Source organism: Dreissena polymorpha, chromosome 14 (assembly GCF_020536995.1).
Source record: "Dreissena polymorpha isolate Duluth1 chromosome 14, UMN_Dpol_1.0, whole genome shotgun sequence".
Classification (NCBI taxonomy): Eukaryota; Metazoa; Mollusca; class Bivalvia; order Myida; family Dreissenidae; genus Dreissena; species Dreissena polymorpha.
The window spans coordinates 35,144,443-35,163,759 of NC_068368.1; the positions used below are offsets into that span (position 1 = coordinate 35,144,443).

Consider the following 19,317-nt stretch of genomic DNA (forward strand, 5'->3'; position numbering starts at 1 on the left):
TATAAAAATTGATTTATTTTGTACCAGTTAAACAAACAAGAATATCAGTGAAACTGATGGATGCTCTCCGATGATGCGCTTTGACAATGTATGTGTTTATTGTGTGGAAACTAATTATTATTCAAGGGACCATAACTCCTTGAAAACTCACTGGAGTAGAACAATATGACATATTTAGGTATGCCCATCATGAAAGATACTGCATGGTTTAATAAACTTTGGATAATAGGTTCCTGTGATCTGTCACAGAAACATCAAATTCTTTACATTGTCATATTACTTATCGAAGGGCAATAACAACTTAAAAAAAGTTCTATTATTAGCCTCGGTGACCTTGACCCCAATGACCTCAAACCTCGTCAAAAGGTGTAGGTCCATGCAAGGTACCTACATGCCAAATATGTAAGAGATCGGTAGAATATTGAAGGCGCTATGAGAAACTGTAACAAAAGTGTGACGGAAGAAAGGAAGGAAGGAAAAACTAGCAACTATAAGCTCCCCGAAATTTTTGGGGAGCATACAAATAAACATACTAACAATTTGTTCCTTTCAATAACTTTTTAATAAGGGCGTTTTCCTGTGGATAACTAGTGTCTACATCGAACAAAATAATGTGGTTATAATATTGTTATGGTCCAAATTAATATATTTCACAATAAAACACTAAGCTGAATGAATATGTACCGTTTGTTTAATAAATGTAAAATAAATTCTGCCATCTTGACTAAAAAGACATCGAAATCTCTTTTATACCTAACTGATGCATCATTTACATTCACCATCATTTTAATATAATAGACATTTGTAAGGTAAGAGATAGCACACCTGCGGTCCATGTCAAGGTACTTCCTTTCTGCCTCATCAAACCTCCGGAAGTACGCAGCCACCTCTGCCTGCTTCATGTTCTCATTCTAGAGCACAACAAACATTCCATGACTTATTAATAAATGAAGAATATCAAACCTTCACAAATTTATTGCTACTAAATCATTTTTTGTATTGCATTATCAGATATGGTATTAACCTAAAATGTTAAATAAAAGTTCCAAATAAAACCATTCTTCAATAAGAATTATTGGTTAATTGCCAAATTTTTATCCAGCATTATTGTAAATGCCCGTGCACTTTCCTTGTGCCGAAGTATCTATTAGTATCTATTTTTTTTGTATAAATGAATACAGTCAAACCATAGTTAAAATGACTCAATAAAAATTATCACCATGTGTGAATCTAGCTATGTGAGCAGTACCCACCTGAAGGTTACCAAGTCTCTTGACAAACTCTATGCCCTGGAAGTCCTTACACCTGACAAAGGCCTGCTCTGCGACCTTGAGCTGTAGTTGCTCCAAGGCTGACTCTGCCAGCAGCCTCCACAGGCGGGGGTGGGGGTTGTCCTCTATGAACTGCTGGGCATCCGGCAGACCGATCTTCTCCAGCAGGTCACGTGTGTCACGCAGAGACTGAACATACCGAACAGGGTCAGTAATTTATCACATGCCATTCCCTGTTTCCCATGTAATATAACCATTACATATTTTTTTTATTACACATGTGTAATACAACATTTTAAGCATTTGCATTGGCTTTGTTTTTGTTTATTGACCAATCCCATTTTGTTATTTTGCTGAAATGACGATGCAACCTCAAATGACGTCAAGAAATGTAAACAACATTCGGAATTTATCATTATGTTTACGTATATATTTATTTAATTAGCTGATTTAAAAGCATGTGATAAAAAATATCTGACACTCGTTGTCATATTATACCATATTTTATTAAACTCGTCCAGGAAATTCGTTAGTAAGCTCGCAAAAGGCTCGCTTACTAACACAATTCCTGAACTCGTTTAATAAAATATGGTATGATATGACAACTCATGCCAGATCCTATATATCTCATCGTAAAGTAATCAAGACACATAAATTGTTATGATACACAGGATGTAACACAATATGCAGTTACTGATGACACCTGCATATCCATGTAAGCTATTGTGATAGTGATTTTAGAAGCAATTATACTGCAGGGTATTGATGTCAACTCTAATGATATATAGGATTTTTGCATGAGTGGTCGTTTTGTATTGAATTTATTAAACAAGTCATCTAAATAAAGATACAAATCAGGCTTACCGAGTTTTTAACTTTATTTAGATTAGAAGTTTAATAAATTCAATACAAAATGACCACGAATCTAAGATTCTATTTAAAACATGACCAACAAATTTTCTTTTTATTTTAATATGCTCTTTTAGCCGTTCATTCACATTGTAATGGAGTTTAACTGAAGAAATTTGCTGGATTTGATAACGTCATTTCGTCAAAAAAATATGTTATATAACTAGTGTAAAACACCCTTGTACATTGTAATAAACAAAATTGAGCAATACGTTATTTCACTCCTGGAGCGTAGGTCATGTTATGATTAGATGTCATTAGCCAAAGACCAATGTCAGATGTTATTGTTCAGATGCCAGCTGGAGTTGTTGCAGGCTGGTACATACCTTGATCTCCATCTCCTGCATGAGTTCCTTGGCAGGGTTCTCCGGGTCTCTCATGATCTCGTCCAGGAGGACAGTCCTGATCTGCAGGTCGTTGAACTGACAGATGTACCCACTGCTCAGGATGGGTTCCTCGGGGTCCAGGCTGCGGAAGATGTACATCCGCGTCTTCTCCATCATCGCAAACAGCTCATTGTTGTCCTGGCAACAGACAACAGGTACTCGTAGGAAATACTTCCTAAACCATAATTGTTTACATATAATGAACAAATAATATGTCCATGACTAAGTTCAGAGTCACATAACTCAGAACTAAATGGATCCCTGACACATTTTAAGTTTCAATTCAATAGCTTAAATTATGAACTTGAGGTTTGCACCACAAAATTATAACATTGTTAACATCTGCAATACAAATGGGTAAGTTCAAGGGCACATAACCCAGGAATATATGGATCACTGGGCATGAAACAATAATCATGAACTTCTACATGTTATGGTGATAACATATTTAAAATTTCCAGTCAATCCCTAAAATTGTGTTCTCCACATACTTACAACATTTATTCATCTTCCATAAAAATGGTTTTAAGTTATAGAGCACATAAGTCAATAGTCGGCGTGAATCCCTGGACATAAAAAAGTGTTGAAAACATTAACACTTAATGGTGATTACTAATCAAAATTTCATCAGCTACAGTAAGAACATTTTCAGTTATCTCAGAATCCAGATTTCAGTCTTCAATTACTTCTGTAACTTGAATGCCTGCTTGAACACCCAATCTAATAACAAGGATATCAATTTTGTTGAAGGCCTGGTTAACAATCAATGAATCATCTTGATAAACAGAAAGGCACCTAGTATGCAAATGTTTACATTAGAAAACACTCAATGTGTCTGTTAATCTGACCTCAGCCCAGCGCATGTCCCACACATCTTTCCTTTCAAACTTCAGGTGCTCCCCGATCACTTCCTTGCCATCAGGGTCAGTCATCTTGGTGTCAAGGTCAAAGAAGGTCAGCACACCACTGATGTCAATGATCGCCAGGCGACTGAAAACACACAAATAAGTCACTTCAAAACATAATTTTATTTTACCCCTAAAACTGGTTGCCATGAGTGTTCCAAGGAATTACAAAAGTTTCAGTCCAGTACCCATTCCATCTCTGGGATCAGGAACACTCAAAGCCTCTTTCTGAGGAAACTGGGCTTTATGCATGAGCTTTATGTGTTGTCCCAGATTAGCCTGTACAGTTCGCACAGGCTTATCATAGACTACATTTTCGTCTACACTCAACTTTGTTTAAATGAGACTTCCTTTAAATTAAATTTAAATAAGGCCCATGATAACAAATTAAAAAACAGAAATACTAACAGGATACAAAGTTCTGTTTGGTATGTTATCTTTCCAAAATGACGTATGTTTCATAAAGATATTAACCATTTTCTTATCATAAAAAATATGTTTATCACGTATTTGAATAAAGAATTAAGATGATGTTCATATCTTCATTAACATGACTACATGGTAAGATTTAGAGTCCTAAGTGGGAGGTATATGCCTCTATTCCAACTATTAATACAATTAACAATATTCTTATCATAAAAATATCATGATCAAGTATTTGAATGTACATCACTACATTGTACGATGTTCAGCCCTACAAGGCAGGTATAAGCCTGTACATCACTACATGGTACGATGTTCAGCCCTACAAGGCAGGTATAAGCCTCTACATCACTACATTGTACGATGTTCAGCCCTACAAGGCAGGTGTAAGCCTCTACATCACTACATTGTACGATGTTCAGCCCTACAAGGCAGGTGTAAGCCTGTACATCACTACATTGTACGATGTTCAGCCCTACAAGGCAGGTGTAAGCCTCTACATCACTACATTGTACGATGTTCAGCCCTACAAGGCAGGTGTAAGCCTGTACATCACTACATTGTACGATGTTCAGCTCTACAAGGCAGGTGTAAGCCTCTACATCACTACATTGTACGATGTTCAGCCCTACAAAGCAGGTGTAAGCCTCTACATCACTACATTGTACGATGTTCAGCCCTACAAGGCAGGTGTAAGCCTGTACATCACTACATTGTACGATGTTCAGCCCTACAAGGCAGGTGTAAGCCTGTACATCACTACATGGTACGATGTTCAGCCCTACAAGGCAGGTGTAAGCCTCTACATCACTACATTGTACGATGTTCAGCCCTACAAGGCAGGTGTAAGCCTGTAAGCCCACCTGGACGTGCAGTTGAGGGAGAGCTGGTGGGGGCGGCACTCCAGGGCGTACTTCTGGGTCAGGGACAGCATCGGCATGGAGTAGCGGTTCAGTGTGCCAGACTCACGACCCTGCAACCAGTACATGCATGTAACATATCTGGACAATCTGGGCTCAATGAATGTGCGTTAAGTGCACAGACTAATCTGAGATGACACTTTATGCACATGCCCTAAGCCCCATTATCCCAGAGCAAGACTCATATGAAATAACCTCTAGGTTAAATAATAAACAAATCCATGCTGACCTTCCTTCAATGCTTAAGTGAGAAACTGCAGCTGAGTGGAGTAATCGCATAGTAGGGGCTTAAAAAAGAATAACATAGAGGACAACATAACTACAGGTTAACAGGTTTAATTTCAATAGATATATTTTCCTCATTACTAATGTTTAAGCACGAATCAGTCAGACGTGTAAAACATAAGTGTTTCTCCATGTTCTATGCCATGGGAGTCTATAATCACTGCAAACTTACCACAATGAGAAGCTTGTCTGAGGCAGTGATACAGCAGATCTGGTAACTTACCACAATCAGGAGCTTGTCTGAGGGTGATACAGCAGATCTGATAACTTACCACAATGAAATGCTAGTCTGGTCTGTGATACAGCAGATCTGATAACTTACCGCAATGAGGAGCTAGTCTGAGGCCTCGATACAGCCGATCTGATAACTTATCACAATGAGGAGCTTGTCTGAGGCCATGATACAGCAGATCTGATAACTTACCACAAAGACGAGCTTGTCTGAGGCCATGATACAGCAGATCTGATAACTTACCACAATGAGGAGCTTGTCTGAGGCGGTGATACAGCCGATCTGATAACTTACCACAATGAGAAGCTTGTCTGAGGCAGTGATACAGAAGATCTGATAACTTACCACAATGAGAAGCTTGTCTGAGGCCATGATACAGCAGATCTGATAACTTTCCACAATCAGGAGCCAGTCTGATGCTTTGGAACAGCAGATCTGATAACTTACCACAATGAGAAGCTTGTCTGAGGCCATGATGCAGCAGATCTGATAACTTACCACAATGAGGATCTTGTCTGAGGCCATGATACAGCAGATCTGATAACTTACCACAATGAGGAGCTTGTCTGAGGCCATGATACAGCAGATCTGATAACTTACCACAATGAGAAGCTTGTCTGAGGCCATGATACAGCAGATCTGATAACTTACCACAATGAGGAGCTTGTCTGAGGCCATGATACAGCAGATCTGATAACTTACCACAATGAGAAGCTTGTCTGAGGCCATGATACAGCAGATCTGATAACTTTCCACAATCAGGAGCTAGTCTAATGCTGTGGAACAGCAGATCTGATAACTTACCACAATGAGAAGCTTGTCTGAGGCCATGATACAGCCGATCTGATAACTTACCACAATGAGAAGCTTGTCTGAGGCCATGATACAGCAGATCTGATAACTTACCACAATGAGGAGCTTGTCTGAGGCCATGATACAGCAGATCTAATAACTAACCACAATGAGGAGCTAGTCTGATGCTGTGATACAGCAGATCTGATAACTTCCCACAATGAGAAGCTTGTCTGAGGCCGTGATACAGCAGATCTGATAACTCACCACAATTAGGAGCTTGTCTGAGGCCGTCATACAGCAGATCTGATAACTTACCACAATGAGGAGCTTGTCTGAGGCCATGATACAGCAGATCTGATAACTTACCACAATGAAAATCTTGTCTGAGGCCGTCATACAGCAGATCTGATAACTTACCACAATGAGGAGCTTGTCTGAGGCCATGATACAGCAGATCTGATAACTTACCACAATGAAAAGCTTGTCTGAGGCGGTGATACAGCAGATCTGATAACTTACCACAATGAGGAGCTTGTCTGAGGCCGTGATACAGCAGATCTAATAACCAACCACAATGAGGAGCTAGTCTAATTCTGTGATACAGCAGATCTGATAACTTACCACAATGAGAAGCTTGTTTGAGGCCGTGATACACAGATCTGATAACTTACCACAATGAAGAGCTTGTCTGAGGCCGTGATACTGCAGATCTGATAACTTACCACAATGAGGAGCTTGTCTGATGCATTGATACAGCAGATCTGATAACTTACCACAATGAGAAGCTTGCCTGAGGCCATGATACAGCAGATCTGATAACTTACAACAATGACGAGCTTGTCTGAGGCCATGATACAGCAGATCTGATAACTTACCACAATGAGGAGCTTGTCTGAGGCCATGATACAGCAGATCTGATAACTTACCACAATGAGAAGCTTGTCTGAGGCCATGACACAGCAGATCTGATAACTTACCACAACGAGGAGCTTGTCTGAGGCCGTGATACAGCAGATCTGATAACTTACCACAATGAGGATCTTGTCTGAGGCCATGACACAGCAGATCTGATAACTTACCATAATGAGGAGCTTGTCTGAGGCCGTGATACAGCAGATCTGATAACTTACCACAATGAGGAGCTTGTCTGATGCATTGATACAGATCTGATAACTTACCACAATGAGGAGCTTGTCTGAGGCGGTGATACAACAGATCTGGTCCTCAGTGTTGGTGAAGGCCTTACTGAAGTCTACCTCCTCCAGGGCAGCACCTCCTGTAGGGTGGTCATCTATGTGGTGAAGTCTGAAACATAGAGTGCCATGGAACATAGTATAACTTTGACCTTTGAGGAAGGAAGAAAAATATTACTTGTGAAAAGTTGTCTTAAGATGGCTTACATTTGTGCCATATTATTTTAAAATTAAACAATATAACAAAGACCAGAATCAGTCTGAAACATAAACCATAACCAGTCTAAAACATAAAAAACAGTCTGAAATACATGTATAGAGCAGTATAAGCTTGGAACACACAGAAGAAACATAGAACACTAAACCAGGACCAGTTTTAAAAAAAGAGCATACCCAGTGTAGAAATGAAGCAGTAACAGTTTTAAACAAAGTGCAGAACTAGTACAAAAATATAGCTGGATCAGTAATGAACATACAAAACAACCAGTCTGAACAAAGAGCAGAATCAGTCTGAGCAGAATCAGTCTTAAAAATACAGCAGTACCAATCTAAAAATGGGTGTGAATCTGCCTGTAACATGAAACATTGAGCAGAACCAGTCTGAAACATACAACACCACCAGAAAAACATGAAGTTGAATTAGTCTTAAAAATAAAGCAGAACCAGTCTGAAACATGAAGTAGAACCAGTCTGAAACATGAAGCAGTACCAGTCTGAAACATGAAGCAGTACCAGTCTGAAACATGAAGTAGAACCAGACTGAAAAAGCAGTACCAGTCTGAAACATGAAGCAGTACCAGTCTGCAACATGAAGTAGAACCAGTCTGAAACATGAAGCAGTACCAGTCTGAAACATGAAGCAGAACCAGTCTGAAACATGAAGTAGAACCAGACTGAAACATGAAGCAGTACCAGTCTGAAACATGAAGTAGAACCAGTCTGAAACATGAAGCAGAACCAGTCTGAAACATGAAGTAGAACCAGTCTGAAACATAAAGCAGAGCCAGTCTGAAACATGACGTAGAACCAGTCTGAAACATGAATCAGTACCAGTTTGAAACATGAAGCAGAACCAGTCTGAAACATAAAGCAAAACCAGTCTGAAACAAAAAAATAACTCAGTCTGAAACAAGCAGCAACTAAGAGTGCCTGTGCTGCCTCTACCTCTCAGTGCCAGTCTTCCTGCGTCCTGCCACCTCCAGTGTGGAGAGCTTCTTGGGGTTCTTAAACTGCCAGGTGTAGAACGCCTCCCTGGAGGCAGCAACGATGTGGGTCTTAGTCATAGTAAGGTAGACCGGGTCTATTTCTGAAACAGAACATACAGCTGAAGGTGGCAGAAACAGGGTTACTTTGCACCCGCAAAAAGACTTCAGACAACATCAGAATTTAAATGTTTTAAAAGAACAACGTCATTCAATGTTTTCATCAAGAAATATGAACACTTTAACAATTCTTAACAAAAGCAAACTATGTTATGCAGGATATTACTTCATACATACTGAAAGAAGTTTCAACTATTGTTCAATACTATGTTCTAAGTTTAAAGATGTCTTAAATTGCAAGTGACAAGCATTTTGTATAAGATTTCTTACTAAAAAGAATAATGTATCCAAGAATTAAAAAACAGTTAAACCATTATTTTAAAGAGCTGACAAAATTTAGTTGGCCATTTATGATAAACAACACAGGTGGTTAGCGTGTGGCAATGATATTAATTAGTGAAAACATCATTTTGAATGATAAATAATCATATTATAACGAAAAATCTACTTTTCTGGAAAAAATAATTAATTATCAAATATATATATAACAAGGGATTCAACTCGAAATCACCCGAAAACAGGGCGTATAACTTTGAACAGCCATTACTTCATCAATTTTGCAGCGATTTTCACGATCTCGGTCTTATTCAATGCATAAATAAATTTCCTTTCACAGGACGAGCACATACTGGTTGGTGACTTACCAATATACTTGGAGTCAAGGGGTGTGCCAATAGAGTTGCACAGTACAAGCACATACTGGTTGGTGACTTACCAATATACTTGGAGTCAAGGGGTGTCCCAATAGTGTTGCACAGGACAAGCACATACTGGTTGGTGACTTACCAATATACTTGGAGTCGAGGGGTGTGCCAATAGAGTTGCACAGTACAAGCACATACTGGCTGGTGACTTACCAATATACTTGGAGTCGATGGGTGTCCCAATAGAGTTGCACAGTACAAGCACGTACTGGTTGGTGACTTACCAATATACTTGGTGTCGAGGGGTGTGCCAATAGTGTTGCACAGTACAAGCACATACTGGTTGATGACTTACCAATATACTTGGTGTTGAGGGGTGTGCCAATAGAGTTGCACAGTACAAGCACATACTGGTTGATGACTTACCAATATACTTGGTGTCGAGGGGTGTGCCAATAGTGTTGCACAGTACAAGCACATACTGGTTGATGACTTACCAATATACTTGGTGTTGAGGGGTGTGCCAATAGAGTTGCACAGTACAAGCACATACTGGTTGGTGACTTACCAATATACTTGGTGTCGAGGGGTGTGCCAATAGAGTTGCACAGTACAAGCACATACTGGTTGGTGACTTACCAATATACTTGGTGTTGAGGGGTGTCCCAATAGTGTTGCACAGTACGAGCATATACTGGTTGGTGACTTACCAATATACTTGGAGTCGAAGGGTGTCCCAATAGAGTTGCACAGTACGAGCATATACTGGTTGGTGACTTACCAATATACTTGGAGTCAAGGGGTGTCCCAATAGTGTTGCACAGTACAAGCACATACTGGTTGATGACTTACCAATATACTTGGTGTCGAGGGGTGTGCCAATAGAGTTGCACAGTACAAGCACATACTGGTTGATGACTTACCAATATACTTGGAGTCAAGGGGTGTGCCAATAGAGTTGCACAGTACGAGCATACATGTGTATACTGGTTGGTGACTTACCAATATACTTGGAGTCGAGGGGTGTCCCAATAGAGTTGCACAGGACCAGCACATACTGGTTGGTGAGTTCGTCTGCCCTGGTAGACAGACAGCAATAGTCCCCACACGCTGTGATGCTGATCAGGTTCTTCACATACTTGATGTACTTCTGAATACAACAACAACAACTCATGTAGAAAATGAGCTTAACAAGCTAATGTAAAGCATTCTGATTATCATTGAATAGCTTTATCTGCATCTCATCTTAGAATAATGTACCAGAAATAATATGCCTGCATAAATTCGTTTTCCAGACGGTTCATACATTGATGAAATTCAGAAAAATACTACTCAAGTCTTTTAATTACAGCACCAAACTAGATATATGCTCTCATTTCAACACTGTAAGGGCCACACGAGACTTCTGTTCACTATCATTCTTGTTTACATATCCTTTTTTTTAAATAGAACAATGTGATAGCACTTTAATTCATGGGGCTCAAATTCTGCGCAACTTCAAACCGGGGATTATTCTCGCAGTCTTAAAATCTAAATCATTATAAGCTCTGCAACAAATCTTAACAAATGTTTACTGATAAATTAGTGTTCTGCCCCATCAGGTTAAAGTCCACTGGAATGCTGCATTATGACATCTTACTGATTGCAATAAACACGTGCACCATTATAAAATGAGAGGTTGCTCAATTAAACAAATACCAGAGATATAGAGAATAACAGGTTACTGTCTCATCGTTTTGTAATATATCAGGCAAGGCTTAGAATAATATAACGGCGAGGCATGCCGAGCGGTTATTTTATTCGTGCCGAGCCTGATATATTACAAAACGATGGGACAGTAACCTGTTTTTCTGTTTATCATACCACATGTTTCTAAAAATCTGCAAAACAATTCATTTTTTATATTTAAAATGTACGAATTCCCGCTGATTTTGCTGATCCGGCTTTTACACGTTGACATATATGTAGCAACGGCGTTCGAAAAGACGATAGAATAGTCGCTTATTTTTAACATCGTATAGAGAAAAAAAGTTGTTTGCACTACGAATGAGAAGAGTACACCCGCTTTAATTATACACATTTTGAATTGGAGATCAGGAATGGACTGCAAGGACAAATTTAATCGAAGAACACACTTCACCGAATAGTTTGGAGACGCCATTTTGGAGATGTGTATTGAAATTGACATTTTGATGATGTTGTCAATATTAACACAAGCTTGTTAATTCGTTTGTAAAAACGTTGAGGATTAGCATACAGTTATCATTTGCCTTGACTTTCTGTGCAACACTTGCGAGTGCAATGACTATATCGATATTTAAGACTTATGGTCCCATTGATGACGTCATTTAACTTTGTAGTGCGGGCTGTGGTTATTTAAACAAAATAAACGTTTTTGTGATTTATGACTTTAAACTAGAATAAAATATATGCGCTCTTGGTATCAAATTGTTTGTTTTGTTGAACCTGATTAATGTTGATAGAAATTGTTGACTTTATTGCAAATCCCACATAACTCCAAACATTGACTGATATAAGAACTTCCTGTTGACCATGATACAAAAAATATATCAGGCAACGTTATATCAGGCAGATATCAATGCGGTGGTATGATAAAGGTTTATATCATCCTGTGTTGAGTATTAGGTCATAAATAAATTTCATTGCCCACACAGTTGGTTCACATGAACATGATAAACAGGTATATAGGACAAATTATCATCAAGCAAAGTATACATGAAAGGCAAGAAGCTGAAAACAACCTTCCCTGCAGATGTAAAAAAAACAACATACAATTTGGTAAATGTGTGTTTCAAATTCATCATGTTATTTTTATATTAAATGGTTTAATAATCATGTTATGCCAGTGATAAACAGCAATGAATTTAAATGCCATAAGTGTTCCAACACTTTTTTATAGCCTAAAGGTTGGTTGGTTTATTTTTTTGTACTATGCTTTTGGACCCTCAGCAAAGAAACTTAATAATTGCAACATATGGTTCCAGTGCCATTCTGTAAGCCACTGACCACTGACCCTGTCTGCACACATAACTCCCCAATCTTGATGTCCCAGAACACATACCTCCCCATTCTTGGTGTCCCAGAACACATACCTCCCCGTTTTTGGTGTCCCAGAACACATACCTCCCCATAATTGGTGTCCCAGAACACATACCTCCCCATTATTGGTGTCCCAGAACTCCCCTCTCCCCATTCTTGGTGTCCCAGAACACATACCTCCCCATTCTTGGTGTCCCAGAAGCATACCTACCCATTCTTGGTGTCCCAGAACACATATCTCCACATTCTTGGTGTCCCAGAACACATACCTCCCCATTCTTGGTGTCCCAGAACACATACCTCCCCATTCTTGGTGTGCCAGAACACATACCTCTCCCCATTCTTGGTGTGCCAGAACACATACCTCCCCATTCTTGGTGTCCCAGAACACATACCTCTCCCCATTCTTGGTGTGCCAGAACATATACCTCCCCATTCTTGGTGTCCCAGAAGCATACCTCCCCATTCTTGGTGTCCCAGAACACATACCTCCCCATTCTTGGTGTCCCAGAACACATACCTCCCCATTCTTGGTGTCCCAGAACACATACCTCCCCATTCTTGGTGTGCCAGAACACATACCTCTCCCCATTCTTGGTGTCCCAGAACACAAACCTCTCCCCATTCTTGGTGTCCCAGAACACATACCTCTCCCCATTCTTGGTGTGCCAGAACATATACCTCCCCATTCTTGGTGTGCCAGAACACATACCTCCCCATTCTTGGTGTCCCAGAAGCATACCTCTCCCCATTGTTGGTGTCCCAGAACATATACCTCCCCATTCTTGGTGTCCCAGAAGCATACCTCCCCATTCTTGGTGTCCCAGAACACATACCTCCCCATTCTTGGTGTCCCAGAACACATACCTCCCCATTCTTGGTGTCCCAGAACACATACCTCCCCATTCTTGGTGTGCCAGAACACATACCTCTCCCCATTCTTGGTGTCCCAGAACACAAACCTCTCCCCATTCTTGGTGTCCCAGAACACACACCTCTCCCCATTCTTGGTGTGCCAGAACATATACCTCCCCATTCTTGGTGTGCCAGAACACATACCTCCCCATTCTTGGTGTCCCAGAAGCATACCTCTCCCCATTCTTGGTGTGCCAGAACATATACCTCCCCGTTCTTGGTGTCCCAGAACACAAACCTCCCAATTCTTGGTGTCCCAGAACATATACCTCCCCATTCTTGGTGTCCCAGAACACAAATCTCACCATTTTTGGTGTCCCAGAACACATACCTCCCCATTCTTGGTGTCCCAGAACACATACCTCCCCATTCTTGGTGTCCCAGAACACATACCTCCCCATTCTTGGTGTCCCAGAAAACCACACAGTGCTCTGCCCGGTCTGGCTTTGTGAACGAGTACACCACTGTATTGGAACAGTAGCCCCACTGAAAGGTACACACAACAATCACAGGCAATAACAACACTGGCCTGAACACAAATACACCAATTGAAACTAAATATCAACAACTATTGACAATTAACTATAACCACAAACATGCTACATTATTGAAAATCAAACATAATTCATCTAAAGATCAACATTAAAAAAAATTGCAATGTCTTGATTTTCCGTTTTAAGATGGTCACTCTTGAAGGATCTATGTTAAACATCCAGGAGTTTCAAAAATGTGTTGATGAATGTAAATATAAGTACTAAAAATGTTAAACAGATGATGACATACTCAAATTACAAAATAGGCGTTTCCAATTATTAAAAACACAAATTCTTTGTACTAGTTCATACTACAGGCTTATCAAGCATGTCAACAGATAGACAAAGGATATCCATGACAAATGGCAAACCAGTTTTCAATACCCATGTTCAACTGCTATTTACAAATGGCAAACCATTTTTCAATACCCATGTTCAACTGCTGTTGACAAATGGCAAACCAGTTTTCAATACCCATGTTCAACTGCTATTTACAAATAGCAAACCAGTTTTCAATACCCATGTTCAACTGCTGTTGACAAATAGCAAACCAGTTTTCAATACCCATGTTCAACTGCTATTTACAAATGGCAAACCAGTTTTCAATACCCATGTTCAACTGCTGTTGACAAATGGCAAACCAGTTTTCAATACCCATGTTCAACTGCTGTTGACAAATAGCAAACCAGTTTTCAATACCCATGTTCAACTGCTGTTGACAAATGGCAAACCAGTTTTCAATACCCATGTTCAACTGCTGTTGACAAATAGCAAACCAGTTTTCAATACCCATGTTCAATTGCTGTTGACAAATGGCAAACCAGTTTTCAATACCCATGTTCAACTGCTGTTGACAAATGGCAAACCAGTTTTCAATACCCATGTTCAACTGCTGTTGACAAATAGCAAACCAGTTTTCAATACCCATGTTCAACTGCTGTTGACAAATGGCAAACCAGTTTTCAATACCTATGTTCAACTGCTGTTGACAGCTAAGCCTCACTCTGGGAAAACAGGGTTAAATGCATGTGAATAAGTGCTGTCTCAGATTGGCCTGTATAGTATAAACAGGCCAATCAGTAATTGCACTTTCTAACTAGACTGGCTTATCGTTTAGAAGAAACAAAAATTTCCTTACAAGGGGAAAGTGTTTTCCCTTATTAACCTGTGCTAATATGGGATGACACTTTTCCCACATGCATTAAGCCCAGTATTCCAAGGAACGAGCTCATATAAGCAGAGTTTGGTCTGTACCTTATAGTCAGGCCTGATGTTTGCGAAGTAGATAAAGGAGTCTACGGCCAAGGCCACGCGGAGGCTGCCCCCTTCCCAGGAACATGAGTACATCTGCTTGCCTGGTACCTTCAACGTGCGCAGGTGCTGGAACACACACAATGCACTGTAAACACTCTTGCAGTTCTAGTGCACAGATATAATACTAGTCTTCAGATACCCACATATATGGGTTTGCAAAAAAACTCTTATAAGGGACTTAAAACAGAGTGAAAATGTGGATGCTAATCAACCAAACAAATGAATGTATTTGTAATTAGAGAAGGCAAAGCACAAAAACTGATGGAATCGTTATTTATGCTGTTTATGATCGGTATTGTTCAGTGGCCCTTATGTATTGAGCCTTGGTCCCGGAAAACAGGGTTTAATGCACATGCGTAAAGTGTCTTCCCAGAGTAGCCAGTGCAGTCAGAACAGGCTAATCAGGGATGACACTTCCCCCTTTTATGGTATTTTTCGTCTAAAAGAAGTCTCTTATTTGCGCTAATACAGTTTAGGCGGTATACCGTAAATTTTGCCCCTGACTAGCCTGTGCAGAATGTGACAAAACTTAACCACCATGCATTAAACCCCATTTTCATAGAGCGAGGCTCATATTTATGGGTGTAAGTGAGCCCACCTCTCCATAGGGCCCATAGAACTGCACAACGTTGACATCCTTGTCCTGCCCAATGGCTTTCTGGGAGCCTGCCACCGCCATCACTGAGCCGTTGTGGTTCCAGGCAATCTGACATACAGTCATACCTGTGTCAATCAGGACTGGATCTGCAAACAGACACAGACCAATCTGTATGTCTTCCAAAATGTTCAGTAGGAAGTGTGACCGAATCTGTTGAAAATAATTTGAGATCTAAGCTTTTACCATGAAACTGCCATGAACCCTGGCTTTAACAAACCAAAGAGATATTTGCCCTCAGCAAATATATCATTGTTTCAATCCTCTTGAAACTTAGTGTGGGGGTTTTGTGGGGTTCCAGCTTGTGTTTCAATCTCCTTTAAGATTATTTTGTGGTGTTACATCTTTTGTTTCAATCTCCTTTAACATTATTTTGTGGTGTTACATCTTTTGTTTCAAACTCCTTTAACATTTTGTTTGTGGTGTTACATCTTTTGTTTCAATCTCTTTAACATTATTTTGTGGTGTTACATCTTTTGTTTCAATAATATCGATACTTTGTGTGTGGGATTGCTGGGTTCCATTGTTTGTTTCAATCCTATTGACATTTATTTTGTGGGTTTTTGTGGGGTTCTACCTTTTGTTTCATGAGGTATAATAATGGCATACATGTTATATGAAAAAAAGTCATCAGACTAGAAAATAAAGACACATTTATTGTGAATGTTTTAAGCAGCTATTTAAAACCAAAGCCAATATGAGATTAGCCAGCACTTACTTTCATCGACCTCTGACCTCATGATCTGACACCTGCCGTTGTCAAAGCAGATAGCGAGGGAGGGGCAGCCTAGCTCTACGTAGCCGTTACTGCCGTTGTACCAATGGACCCCTGCTATACGCAGGGCACCTGTGCAGTTCGTCAGGCAGTAGATGTTCAGCTTTGACTGAAAGTACACACCTCTCTAGTTTATTAAATACAATACAATCAAGTTAGGGTCAACACAATGTTGTTTTGCATCAATCAATAATTTGCCCCATAGGTCAGAGCAGCTTGTTAATCCGGGAAAATAAGACTTATCATTTTTGGGGGGTTTATCTACCGGCCTAGTTTATATCCCTGGAAACAGGAACAATCTGGCATCTTAAATTTTGTATTTCATGTTCAAATAAAATGATCCAACTACAAGAATTGTTTCTTTAAAATGCTTGTGGCTTAAATTTAATGAGTAAAACATCTGTTCAGACATCAGACATTTCCACAACAGCATACATTACTTTTGCACAATGATACAAATATCACACACAATTTGGTAACTTTTACAAATTAATTGAAATATGAGCTATTATTTTTTTTAACTTCAATTGTAATACCAATCTTATCAAAAACTGATCTATGAACATTATTATTGTTAAGTTTTGGTAGTTTAAAACTTTGAATAGTGAATCTTTTCACTCTGAAAATCTTAAGAATTAAAAACCTTGTGCACTTACAATGAAGTTTCCCAGGTTGTCATATATGTGGATCTCTCCATTAGCCATTCCAAACAGCAGCAACTTCCCGTCAGGTGACCACTAGAGGACAGGCAAGAAAGCCTATTACCAGTGTGTGGATGGAATGACTATTAACTAAGTGATTCTGGTAACCAACAACATACCCTTACTTCACTCTAAAAACAATACAGACTGAACATAAATTATCATGTTAAAGAAAACAAATAACACAATTTGACATGAATGACCTTGTTTGTAACAGGTCAGATTAAACTTTTACCTCAACATATGTGAGCTGTATTCCCTTGAGCTCCTTGCCCCAGATCCTGTTTCCGTCCACTGAGCCAACGATGACAGCTCCGTCCTCATACACAATACAGATCTTCTGTCCATCCGCGTTCCAGGCCATGCTACGCACCACAGACTTGTTACGGTTGTTGATCATCTCTTCATACCAAGAACCTTGACCACAAATTCAGTTGTTACCAAACTGTTAATTAAACAACGTGTTCCTCCTTTTCTATACACATTCTTAATGTAGACATATCTTAACATTAAATGTGGTCAAATTGTTTTACAAAACGCTATAATATTTACAAACCAAGTTATACAATATGCTCCAAAAGCAAACAATACAATTATTTCACATCTCAAAAGCTTTCACATAAAAAATATGTCAAGTAAACAAAGTATTAAATACTTGATGTAATTTCCTAAAGGACTGTCATAACATATAACATGAGATGCTTCTAGGCACCAGTCTTCCTAGGAAGGCAACTCATTATGCTGGTAAGGAGCTCATCAACATGAGACAACAGCACTGCTGACCTTTACCTCTGGTCAATCACACAGCACTGCTGACCTTTATCTCTGGTCAATCACAAAGGCACACTAACCTGAGTTCAATCATGCAGCACTGCTGACCTTTACAGGGCTCAATCACACAGCACTGCTGACCATTACCTCTGGTCAATCACACAGCACTGCTGACCTTTACCTCTGGTCAATCACAAAGGCACACTTACCTGAGCTCAATCACGCAGCACTGCTGACCTTTACAGGGCTCAATCACACAGCACTGCTGACCTTTACTGGGCTCTTATCACACAGCACTGCTGACCCTTACTGGGCTCAATCACACAGCACTGCTGGCCTTTACTGGGCTCTATCACACAAAAATGCTGACCTTTACTGAGCTCAATCACATAGCACTGCTGACCTTTATTGGGTTCAATCACACAGCACTGCTGACCTTTACTGGGCTCAATCACACAGCACTGCTGGCCTTTACTGGTCTCAATCACACAGCACTGCTGATCTTAACTGGGCTCTATCACACAGCACTGCTGATCCTAACTGGGCTCAATCACACTGCACTGCTGACCTTTAATGAGCTCAATCACACAGCACTGCTGACCTTTACTGGGCTCAATCACACAGCACTGCTGACCTTTACTGGGCTAAATCACACAGCACTGCTGATCTTAACTGGGCTCTATCACACAGCACTGATGATCTTAACTGGGCTCTATCACACAGCACTGATGATCCTAACTGGGCACAATGGCACAGCACTACTGGCCTTTACTGGGCTCTATCACACAGCACTGTTGATTTTTTACTCGGCTCTATCACGCAGCACTTCCGGCTTTTAATGGGCTCTATCACACAGCACTGCTGGCCTTTACTGGATTCAATCACACAGCACTGCTGGCCTTTACTGGGCTCTATCACACAGCACTGCTGACCCTTACTGGGCTCTATCACACAGCACTGCTTACCTTTACAGGGCTCTATCACAAAGCAATGCTGACCATTACTGGGCTCAATCACACAGCACTGCTGGCCTTCACTGGGCTCCATCACACAGCACTGCTGGCCTTTACTGGGCTCTATCACACAGCACTGCTGGCCGTAACTGAGCTCTATCACACAGCACTGCTGACCTTTACTGGGCTCTATCACACAGCACTGCTGACCTTTAATGGGCTTTATCACACAGCACTTCTGGCCTTTAATGGGCTCTATCACACAGCACTGCTGACCTTTACTGGGCTCAATCACACAGCACTGCTGGCCTTTACTGGGCTCAATCACACAGCACTGCTGACCTTTACTGGGCTC

The 19,317-nt window shown here is 40.2% G+C and overlaps 1 protein-coding gene across 3 annotated transcripts in view; it reads right to left on the reverse strand.

The window, feature by feature from the left end:
* Window positions 1–19,317, reverse strand: part of LOC127857082 (WD repeat-containing protein 35-like) — a 45,505-nt gene that overhangs the window by 14,550 nt on the left and 11,638 nt on the right. For all 3 annotated transcript variants that reach the window (XM_052393417.1, XM_052393416.1, XM_052393415.1), the window contains 14 exons: window positions 17,474–17,655; window positions 17,194–17,274; window positions 16,481–16,646; window positions 15,706–15,851; window positions 15,048–15,173; window positions 13,654–13,746; window positions 10,288–10,435; window positions 8,484–8,625; window positions 7,305–7,431; window positions 4,758–4,867; window positions 3,415–3,556; window positions 2,507–2,704; window positions 1,254–1,460; window positions 826–911 (listed from right to left, as the gene is read on the reverse strand). In XM_052393417.1, the coding sequence (XP_052249377.1) occupies window positions 826–911; window positions 1,254–1,460; window positions 2,507–2,704; window positions 3,415–3,556; window positions 4,758–4,867; window positions 7,305–7,431; window positions 8,484–8,625; window positions 10,288–10,435; window positions 13,654–13,746; window positions 15,048–15,173; window positions 15,706–15,851; window positions 16,481–16,646; window positions 17,194–17,274; window positions 17,474–17,655 (1,954 nt within the window). The remainder of the gene's footprint in view (window positions 1–825; window positions 912–1,253; window positions 1,461–2,506; window positions 2,705–3,414; window positions 3,557–4,757; window positions 4,868–7,304; window positions 7,432–8,483; window positions 8,626–10,287; window positions 10,436–13,653; window positions 13,747–15,047; window positions 15,174–15,705; window positions 15,852–16,480; window positions 16,647–17,193; window positions 17,275–17,473; window positions 17,656–19,317) is intronic.